The 20,759-nt window shown below is 41.8% G+C and overlaps 1 protein-coding gene across 2 annotated transcripts; it reads right to left on the bottom strand.

Moving 5' to 3' along the window:
- Positions 1–1,228: 1,228 nt before the first annotated feature.
- Positions 1,229–20,029, bottom strand: HBP1 (HMG-box transcription factor 1). 2 transcript variants are annotated; one of them, XM_080342269.1, is made up of 11 exons: positions 19,928–20,029; positions 15,547–15,739; positions 14,207–14,441; positions 13,165–13,297; positions 12,297–12,408; positions 12,065–12,177; positions 11,583–11,739; positions 10,889–11,033; positions 8,150–8,479; positions 4,295–4,436; positions 1,229–2,344 (listed from the first exon to the last, which is right to left on the bottom strand). In XM_080342269.1, exons 1-11 carry the CDS (start codon positions 19,940–19,942, stop codon positions 2,327–2,329), a joined length of 1,593 nt encoding a protein of 530 aa, XP_080198395.1. In that variant the 5' UTR covers positions 19,943–20,029; the 3' UTR covers positions 1,229–2,326. The 2 variants fall into 2 exon arrangements, with proteins under 2 accessions (XP_080198395.1, XP_080198396.1); XM_080342270.1 differs by having other exon boundaries at positions 15,547–15,735; positions 19,928–19,975.
- Between the last annotated feature and the right edge of the window lie 730 nt (positions 20,030–20,759).

Here is a 20,759-nt window from a genome sequence, read left to right as displayed (position 1 = left end):
CAGCGAAGCCGCAGGAACACGGATACACTTTGGTAGCACCGCGCTCCCCGAGGGGCAGCAGCAGGGCAGAAGCCTGAGCCAGGAACCACCCAAAGGCACCTTGGCTGTTCCCCAGTGCCCCGGTTTTCGTTCTGTAAGTCCTGCTCACAGTGTCTGCAGCAGCTGGAGTCGATGCTTTTCGTTTCTAAAGGTTACCAGTACAGCACTGTGCCCGGGTCTGTGCGTCAGAGCTGTCATTTCAAGCCATCTGCAACATGCTGCTGATTTAAATGTTAGCTTGTTCGCTCCTCAAAACATGTAAGGAGAGAAAGATGAGGGAACAATTATGTAGAGCAAGATCACACAAGATCACAGAAGATCATACGAGCAAATTTCTGCAGTGGGGGGAAAACCGTACTTGCATGCTATTCACTCTTCTTTTTCTTTTCCAGTGGTGCACTGGAAGCTTATGTTCAATCAGTAAGAGCAAGAGAGGAAAAGGAGTTTGCACCGGTCTATCCCATAATGGTTCAGCTGCTGCAGAAAGCCATGGCGGCCCTTCAGTGAATATGTTTGGCCAATTCTTCCAAAAGAGGGAATGGACAGGACCACAGTCATGGGTCTTTGTACTTCTGGTTCATGTAAATTATTCCCAAACACATGGGCTTTATAGTGAAATGCAAGTACCTTCTTCATCCATGCAACTTCTGCCTTTTTGCTTTACATTCGCATTATAGAACTTACTTACCTATACACAACTATTACAAGGAAACTGTACAATTTCTATGTACTGTGAGCCTACATCTAATAAAAAAGAATCATTCTTTAGCATTCCTTTTGAATTTAGAAACGTTTAAAATTAGAACATACTCAGACATTACAGTATAGTTGCTGAATATCTCAAATAAGGAAGACGCTCTTTTCCTACAAGTACAGTTTTAAACAGTTGGATACATTTTAGCCTTATTCAGAAAACTGTACTTTTGAAACTCTAGAATCATCAGTTTCCATCTAAAAATCACTAATTTTAACGCAAGGAAAAATATTTATAAATTTACATAAATGGTTCTCTAGTGCACTGCTGTTCACTTTGAAATAATTTCTATTGATTTCAACTCTCTTTTTGCTTAAACTGTAATAAAGAGCATTGACTTATCTAATCCTGAACTCGGCATTTGAAATTCTGCAAAGCATCACACTGTACAGGACTGACTTCATCATGTCTTCATCTTATAAAATACACACCACCAAATTTTAATGACTTTATTTGAAGTAATATACAAGAATATAGTGTGCAAAAAATTTTAGGGGCAACATCATGTAGACACGTGTCAAACTGAAATTTACAGTTGTGATTCTTAAAAAAAAGAAACACACAGCTGTTTAGTACATGAAAAGCCACGATTGTAAAAGTTCACAGCAGAAGCAATTTGTAATCCTAATGCAGCTGCTCTAATTTTAGACAGTTGGAGGAAAAAAAAGTAAAGTGCAAGTGTTGCACGTATAGTTAAGTGCAAAGTTTGCCCCCACCATAAAGATGTCATATGGCAAAATAAAATATTGTAGAATATGTGGCAAAGACAAAACACAGAGTTAAAACTATGATGATGGTGATGGTAGCAACAGCACCATTTTTTCTTGAGATAACGCTACTTATTCGTTTCATCCTGTCTTGGGCCATTGTTTCTACTGGAAATAACAGCTCTCACTAGTGCCGGCTGGTGCAAAAAACAGCTCACTGGTGGCTACAAACGTTTGCCGCGGCAGCCCAAGCGGCAGCTCTCGTGCTCCGTGACCCTGCGCTCTCCATCTACCACGTCCCGGTAACTTGTTGGCGTCTGGGCAGGCTGGGAAGCAAGAGGCTGAGAATACATTTTGCCATTTCAGAAAAGCCCAGGCCCCAGAATCGTAATCAATAATATGGTTGTGCAATACATATTAATCAGCAATAAGAATCAATGTATATAAACAGCTGTTACGTATTTTAAAATTCCCCTTTTTGTACATTTTCTTCTAAAAATAAACATTTTTACAGGTCTCCTTCGCCTCTTTCTAAAGTACTTTAGCACCACAGGATATCCATTTTCAAGCCTATATTACCTGATACATAGATGAAGTTTGGAAGAAAAATAAGGCAATTTGGTTTAAAATGTTGATAGTTTTAGCTTACTTAATGTTCTATTGTAAAAAGCGAATCTGCACTCATGTTAGATCATTTCTGACTTGATGGTGCCAGTATTTTATGGTCACACAAAGTCACAACAAATAGTAAGACCGTGATCTTGCATCTTCTTGCCATCAAGCAACAGCCATTTTGTAAATACAGAGTCGACAGGAAAATTCTGGCTTAATGCTGTTGTGAGCCCTGAGAAAAGAGAAGAGAAAACCAGGTAAGCAGTTACTGAGCAAAGGGGCACGAGATACTGTCCTGAATCCAGCACACACTCATTTTGAAACCACAAGTACTTGTCATCATTGGTCAGTTATTCAGAATAAAACAAAAGGCCAAACCACAAGATGTTAACTCCTCATCACCAAAAGACCATCAAGACTTCTTTGTCACAGCCTGGAGTCCACCATCACTACTGGTAAGGTAACCAAGCTGTGAAAAAGTTCTTAGTTCACTGAGGGGTGACCTTATTAACGTTTACAGATATATAAAGGGTGAGTGTCAGGAGGATGGAGCCAGGCTCTTCTCGGTGACAACCAGCGGTAGGACAAGGGTCAATGGGTTCAAACGGGAATACAAGAGGTTCCACTTAAATTTGAGAAGAAACTTCTTCTCAGTGAGGGTGACAGACACTGGAACAGGCTGCCCAGGGGGGCTGTAGAGTCTCCTACTCTTGAGACATTCAAACCTGCCTGGACCCATTCCTGTGTAACCTCATCTGGGTGTCCTGCTCCAGCAGGGGGATTGGACTGGATGATCTGAGGTCCCTTCCAATCCCTGACATTCTGTGATTTTAAAAAAAAAAAGGTATTTCCTGCTGTAACACAGAGGTAACAGGTTCTACAGATTCTGTTATGTTGGCCTGAAGGCCCTAAGGACAAGGAAGGCCCTAAGGACAAGGAAGACCCTACTGCAAGGCAGGTAGAAAACCACCCTTTCTACTAAGGCCAACCCACCCCATTCCTCTCAGGTACACACAGACATCCCAGCGAGTTCCTGAAGCTCAGAGGTGCACAGTGAACCTGATGTCACCATACCATGCCCAAGACCACAGTCGTGTAAAAACAGAATAAATCTAATTATTTTAACTAACCCCACAAGGAAATCTAAGAGCAGCTGTCACTGTTGATTCCAATAGAATACAGAGAGCAGAAAACCAGTTTGTTCTTCACAGCTGGGAGTTGGTGAAACCTTCTGCACCAAGGGACTGAAAACTCAGCACCAAGTACATACTGCAAGAAGCAACTTGGCATTGGAGCATTTCTGATTCAGCCTTAAAGCAACACTTGCGTATACTCTGGAGAAAGTTAACCTCATTTACACACAAAAGGAACGGGGCGTAACTTGAAGATGAAAACTTGAAACCTGCAGAGCCCACAGCACAGCTGGTCTCCTACCCAGCCACAAAACAGCTGAGGAAAGGCCCTGGCATTCTGGGTACCTCAGTGCTCTCTCCTTCCAACCTGCTCTTCTGGCTGAACATGCAAGTTGGCAAATTCTGCTTTTTTTGCTGTTCTCTTCATATAATATATTAGCTTGAAAGCCCTTATCTTACCTAATACATTCACCACCTACCAATACATTACAGAAGACTCTTAAATTGATGGACTCCTATGAAGTGGAAAGCAATTTCTTTCCCTACAGAAGAAGTGTTATCTATTTTATTTATTTTACAATTAAACACAGTAATAAATGAAAGTGATTAATAGAAAAAAAAATTGCTCCCTCCATAACTTCACATATGCTGACAGAAACTACGAGTAAAAAATACAAAACTGGAAAAGAACTTTTACTGAAGAAAAAGGAGACTCACTGAATCACAACAGACAATTCTGTGAAAGTTGAGTGTTTTTGAAGGGAATGGACAGACGTAATTTAGGTACAACCTTATAAACTCAGTTACTTCAAACGAAAGTTTGTGCATTTCACAAGCACACTCACTTTCAGTCCAAGAGAACAGGCAGAACCCTCACAAAATAGAGACAGAGCCTCTCCTGGTCTGTTTCCCACGCACAAGGCAGGAATGGGAAGGTCTGGGCTATCAAGACAGCAGCGGACAGCAGAGTTTGGCCTGAACAAACGCACTCTGGCTGCCGTAGGAACACATTTAGTTGCACAACAAAAAAGCCTGCTTCACAAACATACCGAATTTGTTCGTTTTCGTTTCCAACAGTCAGGATTTAAACGTTTCTGTTCTTCTGCCAAGGCCTTGGCTTCTAGTGTGTACATCCGTCTTTCCTCATTTTTCATTTTCTTCCACCTGTCACCAAGTATCACACTTATGGCTCTGCAAGAGAAATGTTTACAGTATGATCAGGATAAGGTGTTAAGAAATACTCTCTTTTTCATCTCAGCACTTTCAAGAATACAAAAGTTAAAAGTGGAAATAATACACACAGAATAAATAAATTGTATCTTAATCGTGTTTCTGATTATCTTCTCATACTTCTTGTAACAGTTAAACAGCTCAGAGTTCTGTGTTGGCTGAGCATGGGTCAATGCACATTCTAACATTTCGAAGGGAGTTCATTTGAATACACAGCAACTTGCATAAACCAGCAAAATAGGGATGTTAAAAGAACTACCACCAAATGGTAACTCACATTTGTTTTGCTCTGCTTTTGTACTAGATGATCATATGACAGATTTGCTGAAAATATGTTCTCTAATAATTAGAGCAATGATCTGAACACGACCTCAGCCAAACAAATATCTGATTAACTGCAACCCCCATGTCTATGTAATAGATGTGTGTAGCTCTCTCCACCTTTTACCCACACTGGGGAGAACACGAGTGGGTGGAACATACCGGAAAGTTCCCATTTGTTCTAACACACCTATTATTATTGCCAGTAGCTGAATCAATTGCTTTTCCTACTTCTTATGAACTTCATGTCTTCTGGGCAGTATTTCCCCATGTTATCATGCCATACTGCTTAACTGCACTCCCACAAATGTTGGATCAATATTCCATTAAAGCTTTTAACTCCATCCTGTAGCTGAATGAAATTCTCTAAACAACAGCTCTTTTATCAATGCTTACTACTGAACTACTGAGTAGGGATGCTCTGGCTTCAGATTACAGTGATGAAAGTTCTACAAAAAAGGTGTGTACGACTAAGTACTTTGCTTTATCATATTAAAAGGCTCCTTGTGACTGCAAAGCTACTGACAGACTAACAGAACCAAGAAGAGCAGAGTCTCATCAACCATTTCCACATCATTTCACATGCAGCAATTCTGAAGGCGCTTCTGCACCACACCAAGGAAACGGATTTGGCTCCTGCAAGCCCGCGCGGCACCGCTCAGGGTCCCGGAGCTGCAGAGCTCTGGGTCACAGTGAGACCTCGGCCAGGCTGTGCTGCACCCCTGCTGGCACCTACTGCCACCTGCTCTGGTGGCTCCTCACAGCAAATTCCTCCAGCTGCAGCCAGATCCCTTCAACATCAAACCCAAGTGCACAGCCTGTCTCTTTGGCAATGGAATTTCTACCAGAATTAAGAACCGGTATCTTAGTTCTGATGTCAGAATTAAACACACTCCAGCTTAACTAGCAGATATTTCATGTTTTGGCAGTATCCAGAGGCAAATCAACAGCACCAGAAACCTGTCTGGTTTTGGTCACCAGTCTGTATTGGGTCACTCATAGCCCCAGGAAAGAGCACAGTGACCCAGAGTGAGCAGGCTTGCTGAGAAAGCCACTGCATTTCCAAAAAATGCACTATGAAATCTTTGTATTTCAAATGCAAAAATATGGATTTTGTACCTCCAGAGAAAAAACTGCACTGAGGCACTGAAAGTGAATACAGATCTGTATGTCTCAAAACACTTGAAAAATATAACTCAAAGACAAAAGCTCCATTTCTACAAGGAAATAGTTCAATGAGCGAACAACTGAGAATGAAAAATGATGTGTAGAGAAATTTTCTGACATAACAGACCTAATCCTCCCAACCAGAATCAAGAAAACACTGACCCTAGTGCATCCCTGCCTCAGGTACCCTTCACCAGTCAGAAGGCGGCAGCACGCTGTGCCGCCCTCCTCCTCTGACAGTGCTGGACAGGCACCTGATAACGTTTTAGGAACAGCCTGGCGTGCAGGATGCCATCCCTTACACTGCAGCTGATTCAAAAGAAACCGTCAAACAGTAGTTGAGAATGTCTCAAGTTTACTCAGCAATTATGTTCAGCACGAACAAACGCTGTTAATAGTTCAGGTGATTTTCTTCATCTTTAGAACGTACACTACTCCAATTATTCAAGTATTTCTGAACCCACAATCAAGTCCAACTACAGTTACAGTGAGAATATCTAGAAAAGAAGTGCCACTCTAACACCAGTTTCTCAAGTACAGTCCTAGGGTCCACAGTTTAAGTATCACGTGAATGTTAACTTGTGTTTTTAATGCTTACAGCTTATTATTTTGTCGACATAGCTTGAGCTACTTTGTCTCAGAAGAGACCATTTAACTCTGAATACCTCAAGTTCTGCAATTTCTTATATGCATAAGAAAAATAACTGTAGCAAGCATAAGAACTCCATGTACAGAAATGTGTCCTACCTGTAACCAACTCTAAGATCTACTCAGTAAAAGAAACAAGAGAGTTGCCTCTGAACAGGTGGAATTAGTAAATGTTCCAGCAACACTTTAACAACAGTAGCTGAATGCCTATAAAACCAATTATCACTAACTTGTATGACTTCTCCTGTGCTGTATTTTGTGGATGCCACAGGACTGTGCCCCAGCGCGCTGCCTCCCAAACGGGACTGCGAGCGGCGTGCTCTGCCACCCATGTGGAACTTCGCCATCGCCCTCCTTCAAGGTTCTCACTGAAATATTCCATTTGTTTTCAAATCCACCTAGCTGCAGATCCAGCTCACTGCACCCACTTGAAATCAGCATTTTAAATTAAATATATAATCATCATAAACTTTCCCAGTTGACATTCTGTTCCATTTCTCATTGATAGCTGCAATGAATGTGAAAGCAGCAGATCTGCTTCACTGGAATTGCTATAAACACTGCAGAGCACCATTGCCAGGACACACAGGACTGACTGAGATTTAAGGATGAGTTATCTGTATGGTAGGATTTTCTTTCTCAACACCAGTTACAGACTCCTTACTGAACATTACAAAATAACCAAAACTCTCTCAAAGCCCTGTCACCTTTAGTTTTTACCAGACTTAGTAAATTTCGACAGTAACAGTTTTCATGTTGTTATATATATTAATAATCTGACTATAAGATCAGTGCGTGTTCATCTTTCGGTTTATATTTCACATGCACAATTAGCATGGCATATTATTGAAAACATATGTAATGGACATCTTTATATAAAAAATGTTTAGACATGAATGTGTATATGAACAAAAGAACAAACCAACAAAGAACCCTTCCCCAAACACATGGTCATATGACGACTCCTGCAAATTTCAGCAGATTGTTGAATGCCTTTAAGACAAACAAAATTTAGCAATGTTTTGTTTGGATGAAGATCTTTCAGATACCCTAACAATCAGTACTTCATTATTCAATATGATACACAGACTGAGACTAAATGATAGTAAGTGCACTGAACAATTTGCGATAATATGTCAAGACTTAATTAGAAGAACCAGAAATTCCCTTTTTCCAATACAACACATGAGGAGCGAGCCTGGTGCTTTTTATCACACAGACATTTCTCACCAGTGTAAACAAAGACAGTTGTGTACTTGTGACTCTGGGTGCACATATACACATATGTCAGCTGCTTTAATTTCTGAGAAAGAATTGGGTAAGTTTGCCAAAAATGGCTTGTGTCAAATTTACCAAGCACTGTATATATTTGAAGTCCACCCATAACTTAAGTTCGTGTCAGCATCTTACAAAACTTGTTCTTAACATACACATATTTTATGTCAAATGCAAAATTTAGTCCACTTAAATTTAAAGGCCGGACATGGATGTTTGGCTAGCACACCAGTAATCAAAAAACTAGAATTTTAAACCATTACCTGTTGTCTTTTCCTGGGTACATCTGAGTATATTCAACTCTGTATTTTTTGGCAAAAAGCATGAAGGCATTCATTGGTCTTTTGCACTTGTTTGGAGATGTGGCACTCACAGTACTTGCAGTCCCTGAGCTGTGGCTTTTGCCAGCTTTGCTGTACAAAGAATTGGAGGAAAGATGTGACGATGTAGCAGCCGCACAGTTTTTACTGCTGCATTCTGATCTCTCAGCATCTGGATTGTTTGATCCTCCACAAGACAGAGAAGCGCGACGCTGGCGAGCCATGCTGCTGAGCACATACACTGCAGAGGAATCCATTGGTGTAAAATCGTAACTACAAGAAAAAGACATAGCGTAAAACGATCAAAGAATTTTAATGTAAAATCCCTAGAGAGCTGCTCACTCTTCACCTGTTCTAAACTTCTAGTATTCTGGTCACTTTTGTGGAACAGAATGACTTGTGCTTGATGCAATGTCAGTGTGAAAAAAAAACAAACCAGCCACCAACCCAAAAAAACAAAACCAAAAACCACACCAAACTTTGGCAGATTAATGAATAGTTTTTTCAACGTGCTGGCAGACTGCAACTTTGCAAGATCTGCTGTGTATTACCAATTCCCCAGCTGTATATCAATTAAATATACACTGTTTTCAAATGTAATCCTCTTTTGAAATATGTTGCTTTCTTTCTGCTTCTGTCCTTACTATAAATCAAATCTAGTTGGTGAATTATAGATACTGAAAAGGACAACTGATGTGGGAAGAACAAGCACTTGAAAATACAGAAGAATCACAAATATGAAGACACTATATTAAAATATATAATATACATTAGTGCATAAATAACTTCTCTAAGCAGTTAAATATATATTGTTTTACGGACAAACCTTCCACTGATACTAAAAAATTGTTTAAAGATCCATAATGTTGCAAACTATTTGATTCAAACTGACAAACGTCTGCCCTCTAGTGACAAAAATGTGAGGTACCTCAATATTTCAAGGTATTTCAACAGCTTAGATAAGCTGTTTCCATACAATGTAGACCTCCAAATACTGTAACTGTTGTAATTTGTTGCTGATGAACAACTACAATTAACTACAGAAGAAGTTTAATTCCACAGGCTACTTATTATCGTGTCCAGGTGTGTGCAGATCAGTCTGGGAGCTGCAGGCTATCCTGTCTTTAGCACACTATATGGGGAAAACGCACTGGTCAAAGTGCTAATCAGTCATAATTCCAAAACACTAGTTACCACCACAAAATAAACATGAAATGTATATAACTCTAAGGCTGTGCTCACTCACTGCTTGATGTGCCTATAGCTGCATAATTTATGGCAAAAATAAAGGCTTTGGAGAGCTTTTTTCTGCACACAAAGTGAACTACCGGGAAGGCAGGACTGCAAGTGGCAGTCTAGCTCCTTCTGCCAAGGATGGAACCAGGAGCAAGGGAGGAGCCTGAAGGGTTGTCTCCAAAATGCCTCAGACAAGTAAAAAGCAGCAATGAAAGGATAATGCCGCCAACCTTGCAGGTGAGCTTGAGATAATGAGAAAGGATCTCTCTGTTCTACAAACACCCTTCCTATTCTTAATCTCCTTCCCATAACCCAGCAACAGAATTGTGTTCCTTAATTCTTCTGTCCTGTAAACAGTCACTTCTGCACGTTCCTTTCTCAGTGACTTACTCCCTTCTGCCCAGAAACAGAGACAAGGAATTTGGAGCATCCAGGCTGTATTTAGCTGGGCTGCAGGATGAATAAGGAGCCACAACTCCAATTTTTTCAGTGAGATGTAACTATAATGACCAACAGCTCTGTACATAGGCAGTTCAGAACAGCAGTTAATAAGAAAGAAAAAACAACCCCAAGACAGCAAATGAGTGAAGACAAGCAATGTGAACTCTCTATGCCAGACTGACATCATGCAAGCCTCCTACGGCTTGAACTGCAAACAGCATTTTAAATTCTTTTTTTTTAATTGTAAAAAACAAAAAGCAACTGAACTAAAAACAACACTAAAAAGGATCCAATATCGTAGGAGAAGATGAATTCTACTAAACCTAGAAATCTCAAAATTGTATGGAAAAACCTTTGAGTAATACTATTTCCTTAGAATCTGAATAGAATAATTTATGTTGGACAGGACCTCTCAAGGTTATCTGGTTGAACTCCTTGCTCAAAGCAAGGCAAAACTCAAAGTTAATCAAACTTTGAAGTTAGATAAGTTTGATATATTAGAAAAAACATCACACAAAGCAGAGTATACAAAAATAGTAAGAACTAGTTATGCAAGTCCTGTATTCTAAAGCCATAGCACATGCATTTATTACTAAGAAACTACTTGGATAATTCAGATACACAACTGCATATGAAGCACAAGTTAATAGCCTGCAGACATACTATTGTGGGAAAACTACTAGTTTTTTTTCAAACATAGCCCACTTTACCTGAAGAATTTATACAGATAAAATACATGTTTTTTTCACTGCTTCATCTAATCTGTCTTAGACTATCACAAAAAGGAGCTGAAATGTTATTTCACTCCAAGGTATTACTTTGCAGGTTAGCAGAGCACATCATTACATAGCTTTCCTAGTATTCAGTCTTCATTTTCCCATCTCATTTATCTTGTGTTACCCGTAAGTATTCTCTTTTTCGTCTACATGCTTCAAATTCTTGTAGACTTAAGGTGCCTACTCATTAAATACAAGAACCACTGAGGCCACTTTATCCAAAAATTACCTTTTAAATGTATCAAAAACACCTGAATCATCAAAGTTAATGGCATCAGGGTGTCCAGGAGGTAGACACAGATCTCCAAGATGCATTTCACAGCATGGAATGCCATGCTGTACCACAGTCAAGCTTGGATAAAAAGATGACCAACCTGAAGTGGTAAAGAGTTAAATTAGACAAACGGCCAGACAATCTCTCTAGTTCTTAACTGGAGCAATCCTGTATCTCTAAATGATATCATTTTATAAAAATGTTCTGATGTCGTTTCTTTCACCCAAAAGAATAATCAGAAACACACACTCAGGGAATTCTTACTGCAAATAGTTTATTTTTATCTCAAGTAAAATCTCCTAGTAAAAAAAGTAATCAAAACCTGGAAACTTTTATCACCAGAAGTTCCATGTTTAGCAAGTGAGAAAAGCCTCCCTTATTTGCAACTTTCCTTTCTCCCCCCAGTTTTTCTCCTTTCCTGAGCTCCATTTATATATTTGATCAAATCTTTCCTTAAGAGAGATGCAGTATTTCTGTAGCCTTATAGCTTTACAGTTTTGTCTATTAAAATTCTGGATTTCTTTAAAAATATAGTAAATTGATTCTACACCACCACTCTAATCAATTTCTTGAGCAATATGGGATGCCAATAAAATCTGCAACCACTTTCTAAGAATATACAACTAAATATAGTTGTAGTATTTCATACCTTTATTTTTAACATAAAAAGGATGATCGAGTCGGCATTCTACTGTAAGCAAGCCATCTTCTACTGTGCCGGGATCAAAAGTCAGCTTCAGCACTGACTCACCAAAGGAAATGCTTTCTTCATGAGAAATCAACTTCAAACCATCGGCACCGTAGCCCTGTAAACAAACACACAGTTCAGAGCTTTTCCTCCAAGAAAGCATATACCTGTGTATACTGCAGGTTTATATCCTCATCTTGTATTAAAAAATACCAGCATTCTTAGTGTTCTCACTAGAAATTAATAAAGATGATACAACATTCAAGACATACCTAAATGAATTCAGCTGAATTGCTTTATAGCAAGATACTCAAATAGTGCAGTGATCAGCTCTAGACTATCATAAACATGTCATCCCTGTGCCTTTAATTACTGTCTCAGGAAAAAAGAAACTAAATATTTGCTACAGGTATTGAAATGAATTTAATACAAATAACAGCTACCTTATAAGGACTTGCTGGGAGATTTTCCTCTTTTCCACAGCTTTCAGATCTTGCAAAATCTTCAACATCCTGCCACTCTTTATTGCGTCCTTTATGAAAGCACAAACGAGAGCCTAATAGATTTTTTTTTAAGGGAAAAAAAAAACAGATGAGTGTTATGTAGAAAGTCTGTGTCACCAAAGAAAAAAAAGAAAACAAAACAAATACTTATTTAACAATACATGTTCTTTACCTTTTAGAAAACAATGCCAGACAGTTGAGGGCCAGGAATGGCACCATCCTAAATCATCATCATCTGAAAGTGATGACATGCAGAAAATGCCAGATTCTGATTCACTGCTCACCTATTGAAAAAAGTAAAATAGTGTTGATATTTTACTGCAGAAGATTGTAGGGCTGGGCTTGTATGTCTTCAGACACATTCTCTAATTTGCACCTGTGTCATCACTTCGCCTTAAATACTAATAGGAATGTAACATGAAGACAAAGACTCAAGGAATATAGTAAATGCGAACAGAGTATTTTCATCTCCTTTTTTTGAAATGTGTCATCCTGAAATTTCTGGGTTTCATTCTCCAAGATTAATTTTGCACCTCTGGATCACCTTATGCTTAGGTACAAGCATTTTACAAGCCATCATTCCTTGGCCTTCCACAGAACCAACCAAAGCACACGTTACTGTATGGTCAAATTACTGGAAAGCTGTAGGTGCAAGTCAGTTCAAGATAAATCACTGGGAAAAACCTCAATGTCTTTATCAGACAAGTTTCAGACACTACACAGCAAAGGGAGAAGCACGACTGACAGTTTTTGTGCATGTAAAAGGCGATGGTTTCATATTTCCTTTTTGAGATAGCACACAAGTTAATACAATTTTTTTAAAGCTTGCTATAGAACGAGCTACAAGACAAGTAGAGCTTTCTTAGAATGTGATCACAATAATGTGAACTCGATGATGCAGCACCACAAGCCTACTGTGTTGGGTAAAAAGAAAAGTAACAGAAAATCTAGCTTACATAAGAATGGTATTATAACTAAACAGAAGTTTTTTTAAAACTAGCTTGTCTTTTCAAAAAGCTTAACCCATTACTCATGCTCACCCTTTCATGTCTGACTGGTGTTTCATCCAAATCATTCTTGGAGAAGTTAGGATCATTCCTTGAGGATCCTGGTGGAGGACGTGCATAGGAATGTAAACTTTTGCTTGTAGCTATTATGTGAACAGGAGATGATCTACAACAGAAAAATTTACTTTAAAGTATCTCAGATTAAGACAATACAAGCCTTAGCTGCCATTACTCTAAAATGCTCTTATTTAATAAATATTGCCATTTGCATAAGTTGAATACCAAATAAACTTCCTACACACCAATATTCAAATGGGATGATTAAAGGGTGCAAGCTCAGGCAAAGGGAGTATTTAGCATAATTTGTGCATAGCTTCTATACGCCACCCAAATGTCAGTACTACTGCCACATCAGCATCTTCTTGTCACAATGCTGAAGTTTTCACAAATATCTTGAAATGAATGCCTCATTTCTTAGAGTACATGAAGATATCTTCTCTGTCCTAATGATTAAAACCCAACTGCACTACTGTTAACAGTACTGCATTTAATTTTCTTATTACAAACCTAAGACCAAATCTGTACAACAGAAGGTAAAGCCCAGAAATTTCTAAGATCCCACACTGCCTCTCACAGCCTTACGGAATTTACAGATCACAAATTCGAATAGCATCAAAAAAATACACATTACATTAGATTTCCAACTAGCTCTTTAGAAAAAAAAAATCTAAAGCCAGTGCACTAGTAAATATTAAGAATTTAATGTAACAAGTTCATCTTCATTTTTTATCTACTCCTTCACAGGAGGTAAATGCCAATAATTTCTGAGCCTCCTGTGGTTAAGCAAAGTCCTTATACCGCCCTACCTCATTCATGGCTGGCAATTAAGAAGCTTTTGCAACAGGCTCTGAAATGAGTCCTGTGCCATAATCTGTAGAAAGAATAAAGTTTCTATATAGAAAGATCAAAAATAGGCTTCCAGTTCAAAGTCAGAGGGTGTGAAGAGTGAAGGGAATATTTCTGAAGACAGAGTATTACAAATCTTAGGGTTCATCATGAAAATAAATGTCAGTACCTGTTATAAAAAGAGCACTGCATCAAAGGACTCTGAGGACTTGTGGCTATATTTGCTAATTCTGTCAACCAGTTCACTCCATTCTCACAAGAATAAGCATTTTCTGCATTGCTGTTTGAGGTATTTTGGTTCCATGAAGGCCTTGAACATTCCTGATGTGAAACATCAGCACCAAGCTGGAAAAGTGCAGGTGGGGTAGAATCTGTCTGCACAGCCTGTAGTTCAGGAAGATCATCTACAAACAAATGCACAAATTACCATAACTATACCCACTGATAAATTCTAGTTGACAACCAATTTTGCAAATAAAAATCAAAACAGAACCACAACGAAGTAACTGATTTTGTTTTCTCATATCACAATTACCAACATTTCACAAACCCTATTCATAATATGAACAAAATGGCCACAGAAATAATCCCGTCTCTAGTCTATTGTACATTCATACAATCAGTTTAAGAAAAACATTAAGTAACTAGATAAAAATGTAGTTCTGGTTTTGAAGTTTTTACTAGACTGACTAGTTTACACAGAATTGTACTGCAGAATTATGCAAAAGTAGCAACATGTTACACTAAAATACTAAAACATTCAATAAAAGGCAACTAAATTAATGTTTTAACAGGTGTGACACTAAAAAATATCAACAGCAGGGGCTGTACAAGTTAAAAGTTTTCCATGTTTCCACCAGGGAATGGAATTAAGTAACTGAGAAGTCATAAAAGCTGGGTATACAGTCTGGTAGAGCTGAATTCCTATCAATAATCTACACATTTCACATGTTATACAAAATACGAGAGTTCAGCTTGTTAACAAAAGCCTGTGTTACATGCTCTCATGTAACTAAGTATCATTATTCTTAATCACTCCATGACTTCAATTAAGTGTGTTAAGATTTTATTGATTATATCAGTACTTTCTAACCTACATGCTATTTTTGTCCAATAAATAAGAACCAAAGTTAAATGTTCTTCTAGCCCAGAATCTCTATTTGCAGCTGATCTAAAGCAGCATAATTTCCCTTTAGGAGGAGCTCCTGAGCTTTCTGTTTGTTATTCTTGTGCCAAAGAAAGCTTCTCCGGAGATTAGGAGCAGAAATTTGTAGCTCTGAGTTCAAGAACACATTTAAGGCAACAGGCCAGTGTGTCAGAACTGGAACTTGGTTAAAGGGAAAAGTGACTCAAAATAAGACTCAAAATAAGATCACAATTTACTATCATATTTCCTCCCCTACTTAAGTTAAAAATCAGTAATCTAAGTCAACTTCCAGTAATTTCACTATAGGAAAACTACAACAAACTTCAGAATCTGGCTGCTTCTAAAAAAGTCATGTTATTTACCAAGTTCCATGTGTTCATCACCAGATGCATATCCAGGAGAAGAGGGCAGGTTTTCATTACACTTCAGCAAATCCAGTGACTCATTCATGCCTGAAGTTCTCTTGTCCACTACCAGAAGGAGTTTCTGAACTGCATTAGGCATTTGATTTGTCTTCACTTCCCAGACCATGTTAGGATGTTCCAAAGTATCTGACTTTAAAGAGACAGATGTTAAAAATTTGTATACACAAACTGTTTTACCGGCTACTTTGCTACCAAAATCCCAAGTCCTCCACAGTCTGTTGAGAATCACAGCATAATTTAGCTTGAAAGGGACCTCTAGAGATGATCTGGTACCATCCCTGTAGAAAGCAGAGCCAACTCTAAAGTCAAATGAGGCTCCTTGGGGCCCTGGCCACTTGAGTTTCTAGTATCTTGAAGGACGGAGGTTCCCTGACATTTCTCAGGAATCTGTTCCAGTGACTACTCTTGCTGTAAACAAGTTTTGCCTTGCACATGGTTTGAATTTCCATTGTCAACACCTATGCCCATTGCCTCTGCGCGTCTGGGGTCACTTCCTCGACCACCACTCAAGCCAAGGTAAACAATATTCACTGGGTACCCTGAGCCACGCATCCCACCACACAATGCAAGTAGACGGGTCAGACAAGATCTGACTTTGGTTCATCTGTCCTGGATATTTCCAGTCACCTTCTTGCCTTGTAAGAACCAGGACATGGCTGTCAGAGGATCTACTCCACAATCTTCTTGCAGATCAAGGTTATGCCAACCAGCCTGTAGCTTCCCCACATCCTCCTCTTTGAAGCCGGGTGTGACATCGTCTCCTTTCCAGTTACTGGGAGCCCTTCCACCACCAAATCCACCACCTTTTGGAGACCATCCTCACAACATCACTGACCAGCTCCCCCAGTGCTTGCACCCGGTCTCACCGATGGTGCGTGGCTGCTCACAGACCTGGCCTGCCCCAACCTGTTCTTCCTCTGCCATACACAAAGAAGGACCCTGCTCCTTCAGATGCATGGTGCTAGGCCCAGGGACCTGAAGAACCTGGAAAAAGGCCTTCCAAATAAAGAACAAAGCGAAGAAGATGCCGTCCTCAGTCTGGACTGATGTGGGGTCTCCTATACCATTTAGCATCAGGCCCACATTCCCCCTGCTCACTCTTTCACTAACGGTGAATCCGCAGGAGCCTTTTTCACTGCCCTTCATGTCCCTTGCTACCTCAACTCTAGATATGGTCTCAAACACATCTGACTGCTAACATCCTTCCCTGTGCTGTAAATGGAAAGAAAAGGAAGCTTCTATTAGTAGATATCACTGTGGTTTCAGTCCCCAAATCCCAGTACTGTAACATTTATACCAAAAGAAATACTTTGAAACATCTTGAGCAGTCAGAAAATTCTGTGACTATTCTACACAACCAGTGCCTCTAATAGCAGGAAAACAAGGTTATGCAGTCTTCAGTAATTTGGTTATCTACAGTTTTTTTCAGATGATAATGAATTAAAGCTACCATAACATTATTACCTCGTACTTTAATGCAGTGTCATTGAAAAAGTAATCGCAAGTCCCTAAAAAAGCACAAAAAACCCATAAGAAAGAAAATCTGAAAAGCCTACCACATGCATGCCCACTAAGTTATACAAACAACAACAGAAATACAAAAAACAGCTACAAATAGTCCGATATTTTCATACGAAACAGTAAGCCCATCAGCCTGAAAGTTCCCTTAGTGAAATTCATAAAAAGCCATCTGATAATGATTACCGAAAAAAAAATCTTTATTAAAATAGTTTAGAGGTATTGTGTGTATACAACCAACACTAACGATATGCCATGGTTTTACTCATTCTATGAATCTGTTTCATTCATTTTGCAGTTTGTCCTGTACATAATATAGTTCAGACATAACCCTTCAAATTAGATACTGGCCCCACCAGAAGAGGCCTGACTTAATACGTAAATTTTTTTACTGGAAAATTTCTAACCTGCTCATCTCCTAATCTTTCAAATACATGCAAAACTTAAATAAACTTGCATTCCAAACACAAGATGTTTGATTCTACTCAAAGGGCACTACTACAATAGCCACAACGGTGTAATTCTGATTTTTAAGAGGTGGAGAATGAAGGCAAGAGAAAGAAGAATATACAATCAAGTAAACTATCAATGGCCTGTGTATTTCACCTGTAAGAAGCATCTTTAATACAAATTATGCCCCTACCACCCATGAGTGACAGTAAAATTACAGACCACCACAAAAGCAGAAAGTTCAGTCATTTCTGAACAGGAAAAATCAGACCTCAGTAGTACAGGTCAGGACCTTGATGATTATCTCCACGTAATCAACTCTAAAAAGCCACTCCTTGTTTTTCTGGCTTGTCTACGTCCTTTCTGCCTTGTTTTTCCCCTCTATTTTTTTCTATCTTTCTCTCCCATTTTCCTACCAAAATGAACGACCTAACTTATTTTGAGAATGTTACCTTCCCCTTCCTTCCCACCAGCTGCCAAGATTTTGAAGCACCTGTCGTATCCTAACACACTGAACATCAGGGATAAGGTACAGATACAACATGCTAGTCTGACAAGAAAGATACTTATTTGAGAAACAAATTGTTCTTCCAAGTCACAAGAATTTCTCTAAACCAAAGCCACTCGTGTACAAAAGCCAAAAAATCCTCTAACCAATGCATTAAAAAGAAAAACAAAAAAATAAGCCCAACTTTACTTTTCTTTTTTTCTGTTCTACTTGATTAAGCCCTGGTTTGGACATCACGTGCTTCTCTTGTCCTCAGCCTTCCAATGTTTTGGAACGTTAAGGGAATGACATTATCTAGCTTGAAAAGATACTTTTTTTTCCCCCCTCAAATTCAACTTCAGGTTCAAAACTTGTTGCAACAGATGTTTTCTAGAAATATGCTTCATAGGACTATAACTACTGCCATTTTCTTTAGAGGCTAAATGGCTTCATTCATGAACTTGTCATGGTAAAACAAACGGCAACATCAACGAAGAGTTTATTAATTAAACCGTAACTATTTTTGCGGGGAGAAAAAAAAAAAAATCGTGACAAAAGTAAATAAAGACTGTGGCTGAGAAGGGGTTCAGCAGGAACTGGGGAACACCGACCCAGCCGCACTGTACAGGAATGCCTGAGTGGAAGTGCTGCCCCCTGTTTTTCCTTGCGTTATTTGCCTTCCTTCCCCCAGCCTACTTCCCGAGTCCCAAGGAGGGTCTTCCCCTGCAGTAATTCACTGGAGTTTAATACAGAGAACAGCTCCTCCAAGCAAAACACAACATAGTGGCAGGACTGGATCGACACTGGGGACTGTGACTGGCAGAGCTGCCCTGACCAGGGATCCTGCTCCGCAGCCCCGAGCCAGAAAACGCCGCAGCCTGAGCGGGGCACGGAACGTGATTCACCGTGTTTTTGCAGACGCGGCCCTTTAGCATCGCACAGGCCGAACCGCAGCTTCACCGCTGCCTCCCCCGCCGCAGGAGGGGCCGCGGAGGAGGCGCTGCCCCCCCGCCACTCAACAGCCACTGCTTCGATTACACAAGGAAGACATTTACAGCAGAACCAAAGCCCGCAGCAGTGCGTGACCCCCGGGCGAAGGCCGCAGCCGCACAGGCGGCCCCGGGGAGCCCCGTTCCCCACCAGCGCCCCCCCCCATGGCCGGGGAGCCCCAGGCCAGCGGCTGAACCGGGGCCGCGCCCGGGAGCGCGCTCCCGCTCCCTCCCTCCCCCCTCCCCCGCGCGTCATGTGATCCCGCCTGGACGCGGCCCTTGTTTATAAACTTCAGGCGGCAGCGCGCATGCGTGCAAGGCCCCATTCATTCACAACTGCGTAACAGCTCGGCCCGGCCGGGGGGAGACGAGGGGGGCGCTCCCCCCGCACCCACTGTTACCCCCGGGCGCAGCCACCCGCCATGCCGGCCCCGCCTGGCGCAAAGCTTCCCGCTGCCTTCTCTCCCCAAGCAGCAGCCGCTCCCCACCGCGGGGCAGAGCGCCCTCGCTCTGACAGAGCGGGGCAGGCAGGCAGCTCCCCGGGGAAAACAAGGGGGGGCACCGGCTTTCTTTCGCTGGCTTTCGCGGCCCGGCACCGCAGCTGAAAAGGCCCCAAGGGGCACCAGTGCCCCCACGCAGCCCGCCGGTTTCAGCCCAGCCCCGCGGGAGGGTGGCGGCTCCGCCGGGCCGCTGAGGGAAGGCGCCCAGTAAACAATGTCCGGGCTCAGCCGCCGCCAAAAGCCACAACCCAACGGCCTCCTCAGCTCGGCCCGCGGCCGCCGCCGCTCCCCTCCGGCCCGGCGGACTCCGTCCATCCCCCGCCGGCGCCTCGCAGGCCCCTAGAAGCGGCAGCTCCAAACTTTAAAGCACTTACCAAACCCGTCGCCATTACCAAATTCCCTTCGACTGCTCCCCCCGCCTCCTCCCCACAGGGGAGTCCCGCCCGGCCCTGGCGATGCTCAGTCGCCAAGTGGTCAAAGACTACGTTGCTCAACCCGCAGCTGCTTTCTATTGGCTGTTTGGCTTGCCTATCAGGAATCCGCCCGGAGGGCGGACATGTTTTGACTCTTTTGCGCAGCGGATTGCACCGCGCTGCCCATCAATCACCCGCAGGCAGCGTCCCGATTAGTCAACACCCGCGACAGCTCACGCAGACGCATTCTGGGAGTTGTAGTCGTCTCCGCCGCCACCGCCTGCCGGCTTGGTGACGATAGGACGACAGCTCCCAGGATGCCCCGCGCGGCGCTCGGCCGATAGTAAACAAGAGTCACCGGGACACGTGTACCGCGCCCCGGGCCCCCAGTACGGGCCGTCCCGGTGTCCGGCGGCGGGAGGGCCCTCCTGGCTCTCGCAGCTCCGCCGGGCCGAGCCGAGCCGGGCCGGGCCGGGCCGGGCGGGGCGGGGCGCTGGCTCACAGCGTCAGCGTAGAAGTGGTGACCGCGCCGGTGCCTGCGCGTACCGATCCCCAGGTGGGGGGCCCGGCATCTCTCGTGATTCACCACCCCTCATTAACGCTCCAACGCTGTTGCGAAACGGCCCCGCTCGCGTTCCGCCTGGCGGAGGCTGTGGAGGTGAGAGCAGTTGCCAAAGGTCAGAGCGTGAGTCAGCAGCTGCTCCGCCTCGGCGCCGTCCCTGGCACAGACCCTGCGGGGCTCGGCTCCAAAACACAAGCTGGTGGGGAAAAAAAAGTGGTGTTGTTGTTTTGG

Source organism: Nesoenas mayeri (genome assembly GCF_963082525.1).
Source record: "Nesoenas mayeri genome assembly, chromosome: 1".
Classification (NCBI taxonomy): Eukaryota; Metazoa; Chordata; class Aves; order Columbiformes; family Columbidae; genus Nesoenas; species Nesoenas mayeri.
The sequence above is the reverse complement of the archived record's forward strand: the minus strand, read 5'-3'. Positions and strand labels throughout refer to the sequence as shown.